A 16,112-nucleotide genomic window follows, 5' to 3' on the forward strand; every position below is an offset into this window, starting at 1 on the left:
CTGCTTATTGTCTGGTGTGTGTGTGTGTGCGTTCGTACGTGTGTGTGCGTGTATGAGTGCGTGTGCGTATGTGTGCGTGTAAGGCTGTGTGTGCGTGTATGTGTATGAGTGTGTGTGCATGTGTGAGTGTGTGTGCATGTATGACTGTGTGTGCATGTATGAGTGTGTGTATGTGCACGTGTGGGGCAGTGCGTATACATGAGATGTTATTGGATACGTGCATTTGTTATTTGCCAAAGTGGAAAGTGACACTTTATCAACAGTCCCCTACACATGTGCACATACATAATCAGCTATGTTACCTCATAAGTATTCATGAATTTGATGAATGTATCTGTGTTCACTGAATGTCCTGACATTTGTCAGGGTTACATAAATGTTTATTTATGTAAAGGACACTTCTACCTGTGCCCTTTTTCTCCCAGCATGGGATTATTTTCAGGTCATTTCAATGTTAAAAGTGCCAAATGGGGCATGATTAATTTTTTGTTTTTGTGGATGACACTTTAACATAAATGACTGTGAGTCTCTCTTATATACTTCATATGCATCTTACAATTAAGCATTGATTGCTTGTTGTGCACTCTATAGCGATTCATTTTTGCAAGAGTGCTATGTGACGTAAATTTACTTGATTGATTGATTGATTGGGGGAGGGCTAGGCACATTTCTACAGAGATTAGCTTAACTGACTCATGCTTAATTTCCGTTTGTGGCAAGAGCAGCTCCTTCATGGTCAGATGTGTATAATCAGAGCTGTCAGTGGATGTATTCAGATTCTCATTCATGCCTAGAGAAGCTTGAAACACTTCCTATCTATTCACAAGCCACGTGAAAATTGTATGTAAAAAATACATCTTCTCTGAGACTTCACTATTTGTTGCTGCTCTGTTGTTGTTGTTCTATTGCTCAGGACTGCATCATCCCCTTGTTATGTTAATGGAGCAAAAAAACAAAAACATAATTATCGCTCTAAAACTCCCACCAGTTGAGTGTCAGTATGATAAAAGATGCTTTGATAATGAAAAAACTTCCACCATCTTTGTGTGTACCTTAGTGCTGAGTGTAGTTCCTCAACCGTTGCCTTTGCTGAAGATGCTTTTGTGACCATACAGATGTAAACCCGCAGAAAGAGGTCTGTAGGGATGAGACCTACAGAAAGGACATTGGCCGAGCCAACTGGGTTGCGACGATCAGGTGAGAGACAGACTTGCTTTCTGAAGTGGATGCAAATCCAGAAATCCATGTCACGTTCTCATTTCCATGATTGTCACCTGGAATTGTGATTCGTGGATGCACTGAGGTCATATTTCCCATATAAGGAGAGTGTGAAAGGATGTTTCTTTTCAAGAACATTCTGCCTCTCTTGCTCTCTTTCTCTCTCTCTCTCTCACACACAGGCCCTTGAAACAGACAGACACTCTACACACTGTGGGCAGAAACCTCTATTCACTCCCTTCCTCCATTCGTAAGTAACACCATTCATCATTTATTGACAATATCAAAAGGCTCCATTCATGAATCCTGTACGGACAACTTCTCATTCTGTGAAGAACCAAAGGGGTCAGCTCGGTTTATGTTTTAAGAGGTTGCACCTATCTTTCATACTGGATGTAAGATCCCACTCTGTATTAATTTTGACTATGGGTTTCCATGGTAATTCCCAAACGAAAATGACATCTTTTGTCTGCCAAAGGAACTTCTAAATAATATGTTTGGGCCTCTGGAAATCTGGGTCTTAAGGCACAGTGGAGAGGGGACAAGAAAAGCAGGTTGAAGGCACACTATGCAGGCGTTTTTATTAGAAAACTTAACCATAAAAATAACTATGTTAAGGCATATCTAAGATGCACTGGCAATCTCGGCCTTAACGTACTTTCGCAAAATCCGTGCAACTTTTACCTGTATTCGTTATTCTAAAATGCGTTTGGGATGTTTTTGGGCATGGTGCTCGTGTCGGGAGGTGGGCGTGGCTATAGAGCCTGTGATTTGGGATCAGATTTCAGCAAAGTGTTTGTTGCTAGTTAGCTGCTGCAGAGGCTAAGAAACCAAGATACAGTGAAGCAAAAAGACGAGCAACACAAAGATACAGCAAAGAGTAACAAACAGCTGCAGTGTCTGTAGTAATACTGTGCATAATTTTGATTTCACAGGTTTGGTACGAAACATATGAAGCTTGAGAGCAATCCTCTTAATCCGCTCGTAATCCATTTTTCTATAATTCCCATAATTCCTGTTTCCCATAATCATGACACATTTCGGTGTTACAGGAGATATAAACATGAGTTTCACCGGAAAGCTGTATTCTCTGGATTAATGTGTGTGCCTCCGAACTTTAATATGATTTTAATGGAAAACAAAGCAAGCCCTAGACAAAAAGTGTGGGTGTTTGTGTGTAGGCACATTGCCAACATTATTTTCAGATGGTCAACTTATTTTTAAATATTAACTTAAACTACAGAATCTTACACCAAATACATCTTGGGTATACGCTAAAAAGATTTTGCACTTCAACAAATGTACTTCCACAATGAGTGCTGATCCCAAAAGGAAGTAAAAAAAAAAAAAAAAACTCAATTATCTCTAAAAAAGAGAATGGGTATACTCTGCTGTCCTTTGTCCATAATAAGACTCTTACACTTGATGACAAATTCATTTTTTTCCACCTGTAATGATTTATCTAAGCGACATGGTTCTGAAAGGATATAAAGGAACCTCTTGGGATCTGTATGGTCAAATTCTATTCCAAGAGGGGATGCTTCAGGTGGCCATTTCAGACGTGGCCCGGGGAGAAGAGAGGATCATGGGACGTCGATATCCGAGGACTGTTTGGGCTTCCGACGAGCAATGATATCAGGGACGTCGGAAGGCCTGAGAGGGACAGGGGCCACTCATTACTTCTTCCATTCACATAAAATGTAAGAATATCATTTTTATACCAATAAGAACGGATACATGTATAATAATTAGAGAAAAGGATGTGCGCTGTACATTCTGGCAACAGACAGTACTATATTCAACTGCTCCAACTGGCCACTTTCAAATTCTACCAAACCTACCAAGTGTGTGCAATTGCAGAAAGTACATGATTGTGTGCGTGCGTGTTTGTGTGTCCCTGTACGTGTCCATATGGGATGCTTTGCCTCCTGTGTGTATATTTTTGTCACCGTGGCACGCTTGTGTTTGCAAATGCATGCATGTGCAATCCATCTGTACGTGGATTTGTATCCATTTTCACAGCTCTGAATATTGTGTTAACCCTCAGCAGTGCGTGAAGGTTGGGAGGTCCATGACTTTTCTGCAAGAGATGTGAGTGATGCTTGTGAATGAGAGAGGCAAGTCTCAGTAACCAAGGCAACAGTATTTTGAGCAGTTGATTGGATGATGTGCACAGCAGAGTAGGAAGGCAGCTTTCTGGAGTAAATATTACTTGGTTGGTAGTGGCCTTGGGGATTAATGCCTTTGGACACTTCTTACGTTTGTGTCAGTTTAGATTTCATAATAAAACATGGGGATGTGACACCAGGAGCAGTGGGGGAGGAGCCCAGGGGGCTGCACCTCCTCATTGGTCACTGTCAGAGGTAGCTCGTGAGCCCCGAAGCACGAAAGGCATTCAGTACCATGGACAGCGACGGCATCACCAATATACACACAGTCACATACTGGCTGCTGATTCCATTATCAGTGCCTTGGGAGGACACCTGCATGGATACACCTGCTGCAAGAGATTTCTTAATCCATTCCCAAACACTCATTTCTTCCGGATAGATCAGTGGACCTTTTTCGTTTTTTCATTTGTATTTATTAAAGACATTTATACTGGTCTTGTAACCTAAAGGTCACAGGTTTGATTCCCGGGTAGGACACTGCCACTGTACCCTTGAGCAAGGTACTTAACCTGTACTGCAGCAGTATATATCCAGCTGCTTCAGTAAATGCCTGTAATGTACTGTAATTTTTTATTGCACATTTTTTTTTTATTACTTGGACCCATTTCTCTGAACTAATTCCACCATCCTGATCAGTACTGATAATAACTTTGTATTTTTTGTGTGGAGCCATGGTCACCTCAGGCACAGCTCCACTCTGCTTTGCAATGTAGTCTAATAGGACCGTGCAAATGAGGCACGAAATGCCTTCTAAATGTGGTTTTCCAGCAAATATAACCTCGCTTAGCTTATACAGATGTATTTAATAGATAGCTGTAAGCAGTTACATCCCCAAGCTTTAAAATAATGTAAATTTTTGAAACTTTTTTGCACTGTAGAAACACTTCCTTACTTGCACTGCAAGGGTTGTATTCATCAGCATGGGGGGCGGGGGGTGTTGATAGAGTTCTTCATTACAGTCGCATGCCTCCCTGCTTGCCGTAGGTCCCATGGAGAACAATGCGTGCTTCCGCTAAAAAATGTCTGTCAAATGAAACACCAAACGCCTGGTAATGGACTGATAGAAAACCACGTAAATGAATGTCCCCCTCAGGCTATGCAGTCATATTGAGAACGGTCATTTTATAGGCATTTCCAGGCTCATTTGCATGGTCCTATTAGACTGCATTGCAGAGCAGAGTGGAGCGGTTCGCGGGGTGATCAAAGCTCCACAAAGAAAGATGAGACAAAATTAGTATCATTACTGATCAGCATGGTGGAAATACTTTGTAAAAATGGGTCGGAGTAAAAAAAACAAAAAAAAACAAAGCTATCCGTTAAAGGAAAAATGAACACAACAACAGCACCAAGCATTTTTACCAAAGCTGATCTAATCATGCCATTAGTTTAATGTACACTGAGGGGATGAGTGTTGCTAATGGAGGATATCATTGCCGTGCAGATGAAAATGCTATCTGAGCTTGATTACATGAAGGTTTGTATGGTTACGGCAATAAACAAACTCCAGTTGGGCAGCCTTATGGCACCACAGTCTGCATACACAATTTATTGGGCTTATAACTCAGTTGGGTTCTGCTCTCCCTTGTCTAAATGCGTCCATTTATGAGTCTGTGTTTTGTGATTATGTTAGTCTTTATTCTCAGTTTATCACCCGATTAGGATGTCCAAGCTCAGCTGGAGGCCTGTTCAATTGCCGTAGCGTTCTCTGTCAATTTGGGACGCTGCACACTAGCACCTGCATAATCCAAAACGTATGCAGCCATAGTCCCATCTTTTCCCCAAGATAATACAGGTACTGCTGCAGAGGCTTAAGCAACTAGTGTCTGTCATTGACCCTGGCCATCCAGCAGCATAGCCAAGCAGCAGGCTGAGGATCTAGAGTGGGACACTGCAGTTGTACCCATGAGCAAGGAAATATCCGGCCATACAAATGTTCAATTCATGTTCAGTCACCACTGTTCAGCTCTTCAGCATCCTGTACACCTTTCTTCTTTAACTTTCTTTCCTCTCTGTCTTTTAAACAAAGCAATACCATTGGCCAATTTGGGACAAAGCAATCCTATTGGCCAAATTAGGAGGTTTTTCAAGTGATGCTGAGGTAAACGGACAAGTAATTTTCCTGTAAACTCTACATGTAATATATAAATGACCAGTAAAACACATAATCTTCATTGAGCCTCACTCTCTGGAATAGGGCATGTATTGCTGCAGTTTCTGCCTGGCGTTCTGGTCATGCACTGTTATTTATGGAAAGCAGACTGAGCAGTGCAGTTGGAAAGCTGTAGGGGGCGTAGGCGGGGCTGTGCGCATCTCACCCCTCATCCACAGAGGCCTCGGCCGCTGGCCTGTCCTGGAGGGTCCCCATCCTGCTCTTGGTGCGCTCAAGATTCAGCTGGCTCTGTGTGGCTGGAGGCACGAAACAGGAAAAATTAACCCTCTTCGGATGCTTTTCCAAAATTCTAAGCCAGCGTTCTAGAACTCTTTCATTGCTTTTAATTGCCAGTAGCGAATGCCAGTAGCATTAGAATATTCAGTTAGGAACATCTGTGATCTTATGCCTTAAAGAGTTTGAATAAACATTTCATGCAATGTGATGGGCCTTCTGTTCCCAAATGAGGCTTCAGCCCCTCTCCAGCTCAGTCAACCCATAGCAGTGGTGCATAATATTGCTTTGTATGTAACGCTGGCTTCCACACTACCCAGGCTGACAGCATACACTGCTCTGCCCATTTATGCCCTCCCCTAGGCCCAACGAATGAGACAAAAAGGCCTGTAAATTGTAATAATCCATCAGCACTCTAGGGATTTGATTTCAACTCCGGATGAATGCTTTAAAAACCATTTCCACCCCAGCAGTGGAACTGGAGGGTGTGACAGCGGCTCTGGTTAGAACGGACTCCTTCGTCCTCAGCCTGCAAATAGACTTCAGTCTCTATTATGCTACCCGCCGGAGAGAAGGTGCTTATCCCGGGGAAGCTGTGAATACAGCCAGCGCTGGAAAGTGTGTGGTGTGAGCTAGCGATCTAGCGATCTTTCTGCAGACATGCAGTACACACTCTACAGCACGGATACTGGACCTCCAGTGTGAGGAGAGCAGCTCACCTTCCCGCCTCAGGGCCTCAGCGGAGAGCTCCGCGGTGGGGTTCGCCTGAGTGGGGTGGATGCGCAGGTTCCCTGAGCGAGAGAGAGAGAGAGAGAAAGCACAGGAGCTTCAGGTGGAGTGCTACAGACTGGATCAATGACAGCAGCTCCAGTGGTCAGGAGCTTGAGGATCGATCACTGAACTGTGGGTAAGTGTGTGGTTATATTGCGGGGCAGACCGGTAAGTGTGCGGTTATATTATGGGCATCCAGTAATAACACACAGACACAGACACATACACACGTTTATGCAGGTCAAGGAGCAAGACTATGTTCAGTCAAAGCATCAATTATCTAGTCTTATTTTCATTGAATGACTTGGTAACTGTGTACATGCAAACAAGTGTCACCAATAAAATGTACTTTCAACTTGTAATTACTATAGCTCTTTCTTCCCTTGATATTCTCAGAGGAAAGCCCTCCAAACTTATTTACACCACCAGCATCCTCTAATGGAACCTTTTTTTTGTTTGTTTTTTTAAATCACCCCGATCAAAATTTTTAATTTGACACCAGTGTTTGATGAGGGAGATTTTATTTGTTTATTTGCAGCTGGTGTTTGGACATGTTTCTCCCTGCTTCAGAGCCCCGGTATTCTCAGCACGCGTGTTGAAAACTAATCAAAACCACACGAGCTCCTCTGTGCCTGCTGCCACACTCGAACCCTAACTGAAAATTTACAAACTTTTTTTCCCCTCTTGATAGCTTCAGAGGAGCAACTCGGAACTTATCAGTAAGGCTACATATGCATTCCTACTATATACATTTCCTGCATTTCCCCCCATTTTTTTCATATATTTACTTCACAATATACCATTGCCCCCCCTGTCACAATAATGTATTATTGTGACAATTAGGAAGTGCTAACAGGATGAGAGGAACTGAGATCAATGTGAAGAGATTGAAAAAAAAATCTCCACGGCGAAGGATGAATGGGAAGGTAGTCAGACGTAAGTTATCAAACGTGTGTTTACGAGGGGCCGGGTAAACACAGCTCTCAGGAGGTGCCCAATCATAACGTGTTTTTAGTCAGCATGGCACCTTTCACCTACGATTACAGCTGATATGACCTTCTATATGAAGCCAGGTCTTTGAGGAGGATACCGTCTGTTCGAACGTTTACTAACAAACCCTTCCAGCCCCTGAAGCCCTAAGTGATTTTCTGCAGTGCTTTGGCAGCAAACAGCACACAGGCAGAGCTGTAAAACGTGTTCTCAGCGGCTGCACAGACCAATAAAAATTATTTTTTTTAAAAACAACAACATTGTTTTGAAAGCTGCGCTCCTTTGCCACCTGTTCGCTCCACGGGAACCGCAGCCTCATGGAACACTTGCATAGTTATCTGGGAGCGCGGTCGTCCGTTTTCGTGGAAAGCCTCGCTGATTAGAGAGCGGTCACAGAGCCGTAGCTCTGAAACCTGACCCGGCCCGTCGCCTGGGGTCCAGGCATTCAGGCTGAAAACAGAGTTCCTCTGGAGGAAAAACTCTCTCAGGCATAAAAATGAAACTAATTTCACAGAACACCTACACCTCATCCAGTGCAAATATTTCCTCCACTTGTAGGAAATTCATCTCTTTCTTTCAGGATAAGTAGACCTTGATCCTAACCCCCTTCATGTTGTGTAAAACATATTATAATGATCCTAGGATGGTTGGGGATCTACCTACCCATTCAAAATTTGGTAATGCAATTCAGAATGAATGAATTTTGAAATAGACCAGGGTACAATTATTATTAATGAATCCTATTTGTGCAAATATTAATGCATCGGTCATTAACATACATGATTGCGATCATTTAAGGATTGGTCAACGTGAGCCGGTTGCCAAAAAATTGTGCCTCCACAGATCACAACTGATACCATTTAATTATTCAATGCGGAAAAATGAGAAGGTATGGAACCCGCAGAAAGTCAACGGTAAGTTCCCTGGAATAACAGTTATGCACAGCTGTGCCGGTTACTATGGGAACACAGTGGGCCGTGCAGATGGAGGACCAGAGGCCTGCAGAGGGGGAGGAGAGTCAGTGGAACAGCCCCACCACTAATCTCTCTCTCTCTTGCTCACCCTTGCTCCTCCCTGGCTCCCTCTCTGCAGCACATATCAAACCTGCTTTGATACTATTTTCCTCATCACTGTTGATTCTCTTCAATTGATTTTCCCTCACATTTACAGATACAGATACAAAAGAAGCCGACATATAAAGGGGCGACATAGCTCAGGAGGTAAGACCGGAGGTAAGACCGATTGTCTGGCAGTCGGAGGGTTGCCGGTTCAAACCCCGCCCTGGGCATGTCGAAGTGTCCTTGAGCAAGACACCTAACCCCTAACTGCTCTGGCGAATGAGAGGCATCAATTGTAAAGCGCTTTGGATAAAAGCGCTATATAAATGCAGTCCATTTACCATTTACAAGCCTTCAACAGCTTGAGAAAAGCTGGACACACACGTTTCCCTCCATATGCGTGTCAGACAGCAAATCAGAGCGCCATGGCTTCTTCCTGCCACTTCTGTGGTATTTATTGAGTTTACCTGCAATTAACATATTACACGAAATGGCAAGTATGAATGTTACGTAGTGCCATGGTCTTAACCAAGATAATGCACAGGTACAAGCTGTCAGTGACCATCAAAAAGGGGGTGGGTTACACCTAAGGTGAAGACATCGTGGATCAGCACAAGACATCATCAGCAAAGAGCAACCACAGATCATTTGACTACAAATTTCAACTTGGTGGTAGAGCAAGTTCATTAAACAGGACGGTGGCCCACATCCACTACTGAGTAACTTTACATTGGTGTCTCCATTTCTTCGGTCACTACTTGTACATCGCATCCGGCATTTCAGAGCATTTCCATGCAAAGTTCAAGCTAGCCAGACCTCCCCGGGAGATACCGTGCCAGTCCCAAACTCTACACTGAATTATTTTAATAGAATGCGATAAAAAAACTGAAATAAAAATTATTTTAAACAAAGGCCACTGGAACTATGGCCCACTGGAACTATGGTATATGCCAATAAATATTCAATGCAATCATCCAATGAAACGGGAAGTCTTACCTAGAGTAGGCAGGATGTGGTGGAAGTTGAGCCAGGCTCTTATGAAGGGGTAGACTGAGATCATGAGACCTGCGAAGCACAGGGATGGGAGTTTAGATCCGTAGTGCACACGACAAGCTGCACACAAATGTTCTGACGTGTCTTTATAACAGCAGCATGGCCGAGTCATGCAGTAAGCAGTGGTTTATGTACCAGGATGGAAATGATGATTAGGCAATATCAACTTTATATATAACCACAGATAAGAATCATGAATAATTACGTGAAATGATTAGCTCATGAGTCCAAAGGTGATGAAATGATCAACAGGCATTACATCATTTAATGTACTATGCCACATTGAAAGACCAAATTCTACTCTTATTATATTATTAAGTCTATCAGTTCGACCTTGAACCTCCTATAACTGGTCAAATTCAGGTACTAGACTGAAAGCTGCAATCAAGAGAAAATCTTCAGCCATTCTTAATCTTGAGGAGCAGAGCTGATTTCTAAATTGTGGAAAATATCGAATTCGATTTCCTGTCCACTGCATCCGCCATGATGCTCTGGCTCTGCTCCAAAAGATTCAGCCGCCTGACTACAATGGCTGAACTTTTCTGACGTACATGGTCAGGCAGAAATGGGTAAAGATTCACTGCTACATACACACAGTCCCTTGTCTTCTTGAGCCTCTGTCATCATTCAGTGTGACCAGACCCCCTTATAAAGAGGCATGAAAATAGGCGACATTATGAGCTTCTCTAGCACGTCATAAATAATTTGCATACCTAAAATAATTTCCTTCCATTCTTACAATTACTCAGCATCACAACAGGCGAGCATTTTTAGCTTTATTATATGAGCTCGTTGATGATAATGGATTACATCTACTGTGGCATATTCTGAAACAAAATGTCAAAGCTTCTGCTTGGCCTTCTCCATCCTGATGTGATGACCTGGTCAGATGGCACTGGTCCAGCGGTTCCGAATAAAACTCTTCTATTACAAATATTGCCGGTGCTGTGGATTGAAGTGGCTTTGATCTTCACGTGAACAACTGTAATGTATCAAGTGTTGACCCTCACAGTCTGGTAAAGCCTTGTCTAGATTACCTGCTCCTTGTCACAGGCATATTAAGATTACATGCCTGGATCAAATGATCCATGAGCTTGTAATGTAGCTGGATGGAAAATGGCAAGGGCCACTGAGCTTTTATTCGGACAACCTTTCAACATAAATCCATGCAGCACCGCAGGCCCTCTCTCTCTCCGGCATCCTCCAGAGGTCATATGTTTTACTGCTCTGGCAATAGCACCGACACACAAAATACCACACGCGGCGTGGATAAAAGGTCTCGAGTTCTACCACCTATTGCAAAAAGTGAAAAATGAAAAAATCAGGAAGCAAGGATTTTGCAGAAAACAGGATAAATAAAACTCTGCAGTTTTGCAGTTTATGCGCTTATAATACAAAATGTATGTAATGAATAAAAACTAAACAAATAAATGCTAATATGTTCTGATACTGGAAGCATCTGTGGTGGTGCTACACCAGTGCCTAAGCAGACAGAGCTAACAGAGACACAAGATGTCTGTATTCTCACCACCCAACACTCACCCAGCCCACCAGCTCCGAGGAAGATGCCCCCCACGGCGTCGGCGTCGCAGTCTCGGGACACCCCAATAATGATGCACCCCGCCACGATGCTGACCAGGGCGGAGCCCACCCGCAGGCCGTGGAACTCCCCGATGCTGACAGCGTTCATCCGGCAGGAACCGCCCAGCCCCTCTCCCCCTCCCAGCGGGCCTGCCCTCGCCCTCCCCCTCGCCCGAAACCCTCAGCCGCGCGCCCCCGGGGACCCCCGACTCACAGCGCGCTTCGCCCCAGACTCCGTACCCCCTTTTCCGCCAGCACAGGGGACCGGGCTCAAACTCTCACTGTCGAAAACCCGCTCGCTGTCTCCTCAAGACTCCTCATGAATCTTTAAAGATGCAGATCTGCTTTCCCTGCTAAAGAAACCACACAGGACAGACACCCCCCCCCCCCCCTCCGGAGCCCAATCTAACCCTTTTCTCTCCGTGACAATAGCTGGGGTTCTGCACAAGACAGGCCACTGGCCACCGTGAATGAAAGGACTTTGGACTTTCTTTAGCAACAGTAATAATGATATGACCGCTTCATCGATTCATGCAATGCTACATATTGATCTGCGGTTGGCTATGATCTCTGAAAGGCTGAAACTTCTGCCCACGCACTCACTAATAATTCATATCAGACGTATTGACTGGCGAGCCCTCAGAGCGATTCAGAGTGATGCCACGAGGGCTCGCAGCATATGCCAGCCAGCTGAGATCTGCAGCCTCGGGCATGAAGCTGCCACCCGGGCACAGTGCCACCTAGGCCCGGTCACGGAGACGGCTCTTTTGACACGCGCTGGCATCGATGATCGGAAGCAGGAGAGGAGTAACGGGACTGGGACGTCAAAATGAAATCTGACTCAGTGATCCCGTCTCGCTCTACTCTATCCCACAAAGAGCAGCGAGGAAGATCAAATTAAACGCTCGCCTACTTTACTGAGTGCAATAAATTTGTCTCGAAGATCTCCAAGTTGATGATTTTCAAGTGCCTATGGAAGTACCAGGGAGGCAATGATAAAGACACAGCAAAGACAACGTTTTTAGCCACTTAGCTTTCTTAGACATTGACTTGCATTCTGTTGCTTGTCTACTAGGCATCTCTATACCTCACCTCGTTTGTAAGAACAGACTAATTGCTTTGCATGCAGATAGAGGATTAATTTATGGTAAAATACATGTTTTAATCCCAATTGTAACCAATGGGCTATAAATAAAATGTATTGTTAACATTAATATGGTAACATTGATTCAGTCATTCTGTTTTCTGAATAAAGGGATCCGTCCCTGTCACAAAAATACAAATTTCAAATATCTTGAAACACCATATATTATGAAGATATTGCAACAGATAAATATATATGGGAAAATATACAAATGATTGCCACTTTCAGATTTTGCAAAGAAATACTGCGAAATATATTTAGCAATAAATAATCATTATACAAAGCCACATATTTACAAGAAATGACAGAAGTTTCCATTTCTGTAAAGGCTGCGCTCTGATTTCCTTCTGTGAGAGCAAAGTGGCATTTTTAGTAACTGCTGTGATGTCTGTCCTGCCCATACTGTGAATGACGAAAAGCATGAATTTTCACCACCCTCGTCCGCGCAGCTGGTGCACTGTTACAGGGACAGCAATCTAAACTCCCTGCATGAATATACCAGGGCAATTCAACAGCAACACCATATGTTCAGAAAACCCATTTATCTGCTACGAGGCCTGGCACCAGCTCCGAGTTCTATCACACACTTCAAAGAATAGACTTGCTTAGCCTGTTTGTGTCACTATATCCAGAGGAGAGTAAAGCCCACGGTAGCCGTTTTGACTGAACTTGCGTATAATCAAGGGCTCTGAGAGTCTTTTTCAGTTGGGCTGGTGGCCACTTATGAAGGCTCCTAGTTGCTATAGGGATGAAGTATCCATGGCAACTGAGTTCAGGCTCATGTGAATTACACTAGAGGTGGCTAACAAAAGCTAACAGGCTGAGGGGTGATACAGTTTCAGAGAATATGCCCCTGCACTTACAATTGCCTAATTTATCAAACAGATTACGGGCCGTTTTAATGAAAGGCAAGATTAATTTCCATCTTAAATTTTCTCACCAGCATTCTCCCCAAATCCCTGGGTCATAATGAACTTCTTCAGAAAATGAAGTTGAGTGATCTTTATGTTCTCTGAATTTTCTCACAGTTCAAAACCACTCCTCTGAAAGAATAATATGCAAAGGATCTCCAAGTCTCTTCCGGCAGGACTGACACCTGCAGGGTTTGCACCAAAGATAATGCAATATACACTGACCGATGAAATAGCAGTATCACAGTGCAGTAAATTACAGTGAATTTCAATGAACTACATCAGTAAGTGTGGGAGAGAGCACCAATTTTTAGCCAATTAAATCAGGGGATGATTAGACGGCAGGTTGGGAAACCCAGGTTTGGAATTTAGCCAGGACACCAGGAAACCCCCTACTCTTTGCAATGAGCGACCTGGGGACTTTAATGACCATAGTAAAAACCTCTGATGAACGAACAAACATTGCATTTATATAGCACTTTTCCAGATGCTCAAAGTGCTATACAGTGAAGGATGGGGAACTCACCTCAACCATCATGTACAGCTGCCATTTTGAGTCATAATGCTCACCACACATCAACAAAGGTAGAGAGCGAGTGAATAAACAACAATGCAGTTATGAAACCTCCAATGTGAACACAGTATACAGACCTGTCAGAAAATTATGTCTACATCCATTCAAAATCAACAGGTCTTCTCAGTAAAGTTAAAACTCTCAGTTGAAGTCTGCCCTTCTTTGCTTTTGACTGACTATGTCCAAGAAGCCCATGCAAACAAGAGGGCAAGAAAAAAACTTTCAGTTTCATGGACATTGTTGGCATTGCTTCTCCAAGGTACAGGCAATAATGCCTCTTTCCTACAAACGCTGAATACAACAAAGAAAATTACTGAAAGCCAAGTGATTTCTGACAAAACATGGTTCTTCAGAAGCATCACAGTTTTCAAATGCTCAATTATAAAGGCAAGTTGGCTGATAATTTCATTATAAAATAATGTTAAATCACAAATTATTTTATGTTAGCGCTTCGATTGGATATCAGTTGTTACAAAACTCATAAGCAACTTTATGTCAAAAGAAAAGGATAAATTATTTTGAGCCAACTACTACTGCTACAAAGTTACTTCTACTACTACATACAAAAGCTTTTTTTCAAAGATGCTCAGATGCTTTATAAACTGCAGAGGAAGACCATCTGCAGACAAATGAGGGCTGTACAGCCGTATCACAGCAGTGTCATCCTGTGCCTCAGTGAAAGGCTGTTAACAATCCCACTATACTTGGCTAGGATAAATGTCCCAGAGTACCCACATTAGACAGATAATAGCGTAATGATCATTTTCTACACACGGCTGTTTCTTTCAGTCGCTGTACTCCGTCAGACAGTGCTGCTAAAGGGCAGAACAATGCCTTCTCTTTTAGCCATTAAGCACTCAACACTTACAAAAGGTGTGCTTAGCATAGCCCCAGAGAACTAGACACATAATTAGGGAACATATTACAGGCTCTACAGTACAAAATAAAAATTAAAACAGGCATTTCCCACAAGAGGAGGGACGTCAGAGGGAGTGACACCTTAATTGTCAGCACTGAGCAGGGTTAACTTATGACTGCCATGAACAGTGGCTACAAAAACAGCGCACACCCCTCATATTCACACATTTTATACGGTTCTTCTCTTTCAGTCTTCAAATCGAAAGGAAAGGGGCCTGACCCTGAAAGCGTCCGTCACCAATCACCATGTGTATTTAAAATAATTTAATAAAACCTAAATACTACAGATTCGATGCTAGACTAAAGAGATGTCATACACTGCTTAGCACCGTGACCTCTCCTTTCAGAGAACATTTTTGCAAAAATGGTGCAAACAGCCCAATATAATCCATGAAGGGTACGAGGCAAGATTTTGCATAAATACACATACTGTATATTCAAATGAAGTTTTGATATGACATCACCAAGAAATGGAAAGTCATTCTTATTGAGTTCTCAATGAACTAGATAAGAGTGGGCCAATGGTAGTGGTGATTTTCCCCAAAAAAACATAATTTCCCTTACGATAGTCATTAAACATGAAATAACTGTCATGGGTTCATTTAAAAATTAAATAAGGATTTAAAAAAAATAAACCCAGTGACAACCGTTTAGTTTGGTGCATTCGACACACATACGCGCACATTCAGGCAGACTAAACAACCTTTAATGAGGACGGTTTATAAACATCCAGCTAATCGCTTCCCCCGCGGGTACACGGTGTCACAGAGAAGCCCTGAGTGTCATTCGGTACGGCATCACACGAGCAACCACAGGAAAACAGAGGCCATTCCGCCAATACGCCCCCAGAATGCTGTCAACCAGCAGCAGCGTACCGTAGCTTCCGAGAGCAGCTTGCACAGCAGGAACCCTGGTCTTTACCTCTGGTCTTCACCCTCCTCCCTTTACTCCCTGTGCAACTTTACCAAGTTTAGTCAGACGATCTCAAGCAGCAAATTCTGTGTCCAGTCAGCTTTCTTATAGCGTATTCGGAGATGCACGATCATGCGTTTTGGTGTGGGCCATATGTCACCAGGTCAGGGGGAACTGCACTGGCAACTGATATCCCTCTCTACTGGAAATCTAAGGACAAGGAGGCAAGAGAGAAGCCACTTTAGAGCAGAGGCTGGAATGTTTGAGACAGGTTTCCATAGCTAATTATTGGTTGAAAAGATGGCGGCGTCAGATGATTGGAGGCCAAGATTATCAGCCAACAGGAAATAAAGGTTACAGCTGCCCAGCAGATCAGTGATTCCCTTTGTGCTTCAGTTTTGCATCAGTATTGGCTGGGCATTCAATAT

General features: G+C 43.3%; 1 protein-coding gene across 1 annotated transcript; it reads right to left on the reverse strand.

The window, feature by feature from the left end:
* Positions 1 to 2,304: 2,304 nt before the first annotated feature.
* On the reverse strand, positions 2,305 to 11,343 carry kncn (kinocilin). Its single transcript, XM_035421402.1, has 5 exons — positions 11,187 to 11,343; positions 9,588 to 9,656; positions 6,492 to 6,563; positions 5,705 to 5,795; positions 2,305 to 2,871 (listed from the first exon to the last, which is right to left on the reverse strand). Exons 1-5 carry the CDS (start codon positions 11,332 to 11,334, stop codon positions 2,802 to 2,804), a joined length of 450 nt encoding a protein of 149 aa, XP_035277293.1. The 5' UTR covers positions 11,335 to 11,343; the 3' UTR covers positions 2,305 to 2,801.
* Between the last annotated feature and the right edge of the window lie 4,769 nt (positions 11,344 to 16,112).

Source organism: Anguilla anguilla, chromosome 6, assembly GCF_013347855.1.
Source record: "Anguilla anguilla isolate fAngAng1 chromosome 6, fAngAng1.pri, whole genome shotgun sequence".
Lineage (NCBI taxonomy): Eukaryota > Metazoa > Chordata > Actinopteri > Anguilliformes > Anguillidae > Anguilla > Anguilla anguilla.

What these genes read in the sequence shown, in the direction of transcription:
- kncn (XM_035421402.1), bottom strand. Translation starts at nt 11,334, where the DNA reads ATGAACGCTGTCAGCATCGGGGAGTTCCACGGCCTGCGGGTGGGCTCC. An exon ending in CCACATCCTGCCTACTCTAG is followed by an intron (nt 6,564 to 9,587) that starts GTAAGACTTCCC and finishes TCTCTCGCTCAG; the next exon opens with GGAACCTGCGCATCCACCCC. An exon ending in GAGGCCTCTGTGGATGAGGG is followed by an intron (nt 2,872 to 5,704) that starts GTGAGATGCGCA and finishes TGTCCCTCTCAG; the next exon opens with GCCTTCCGACGTCCCTGATA.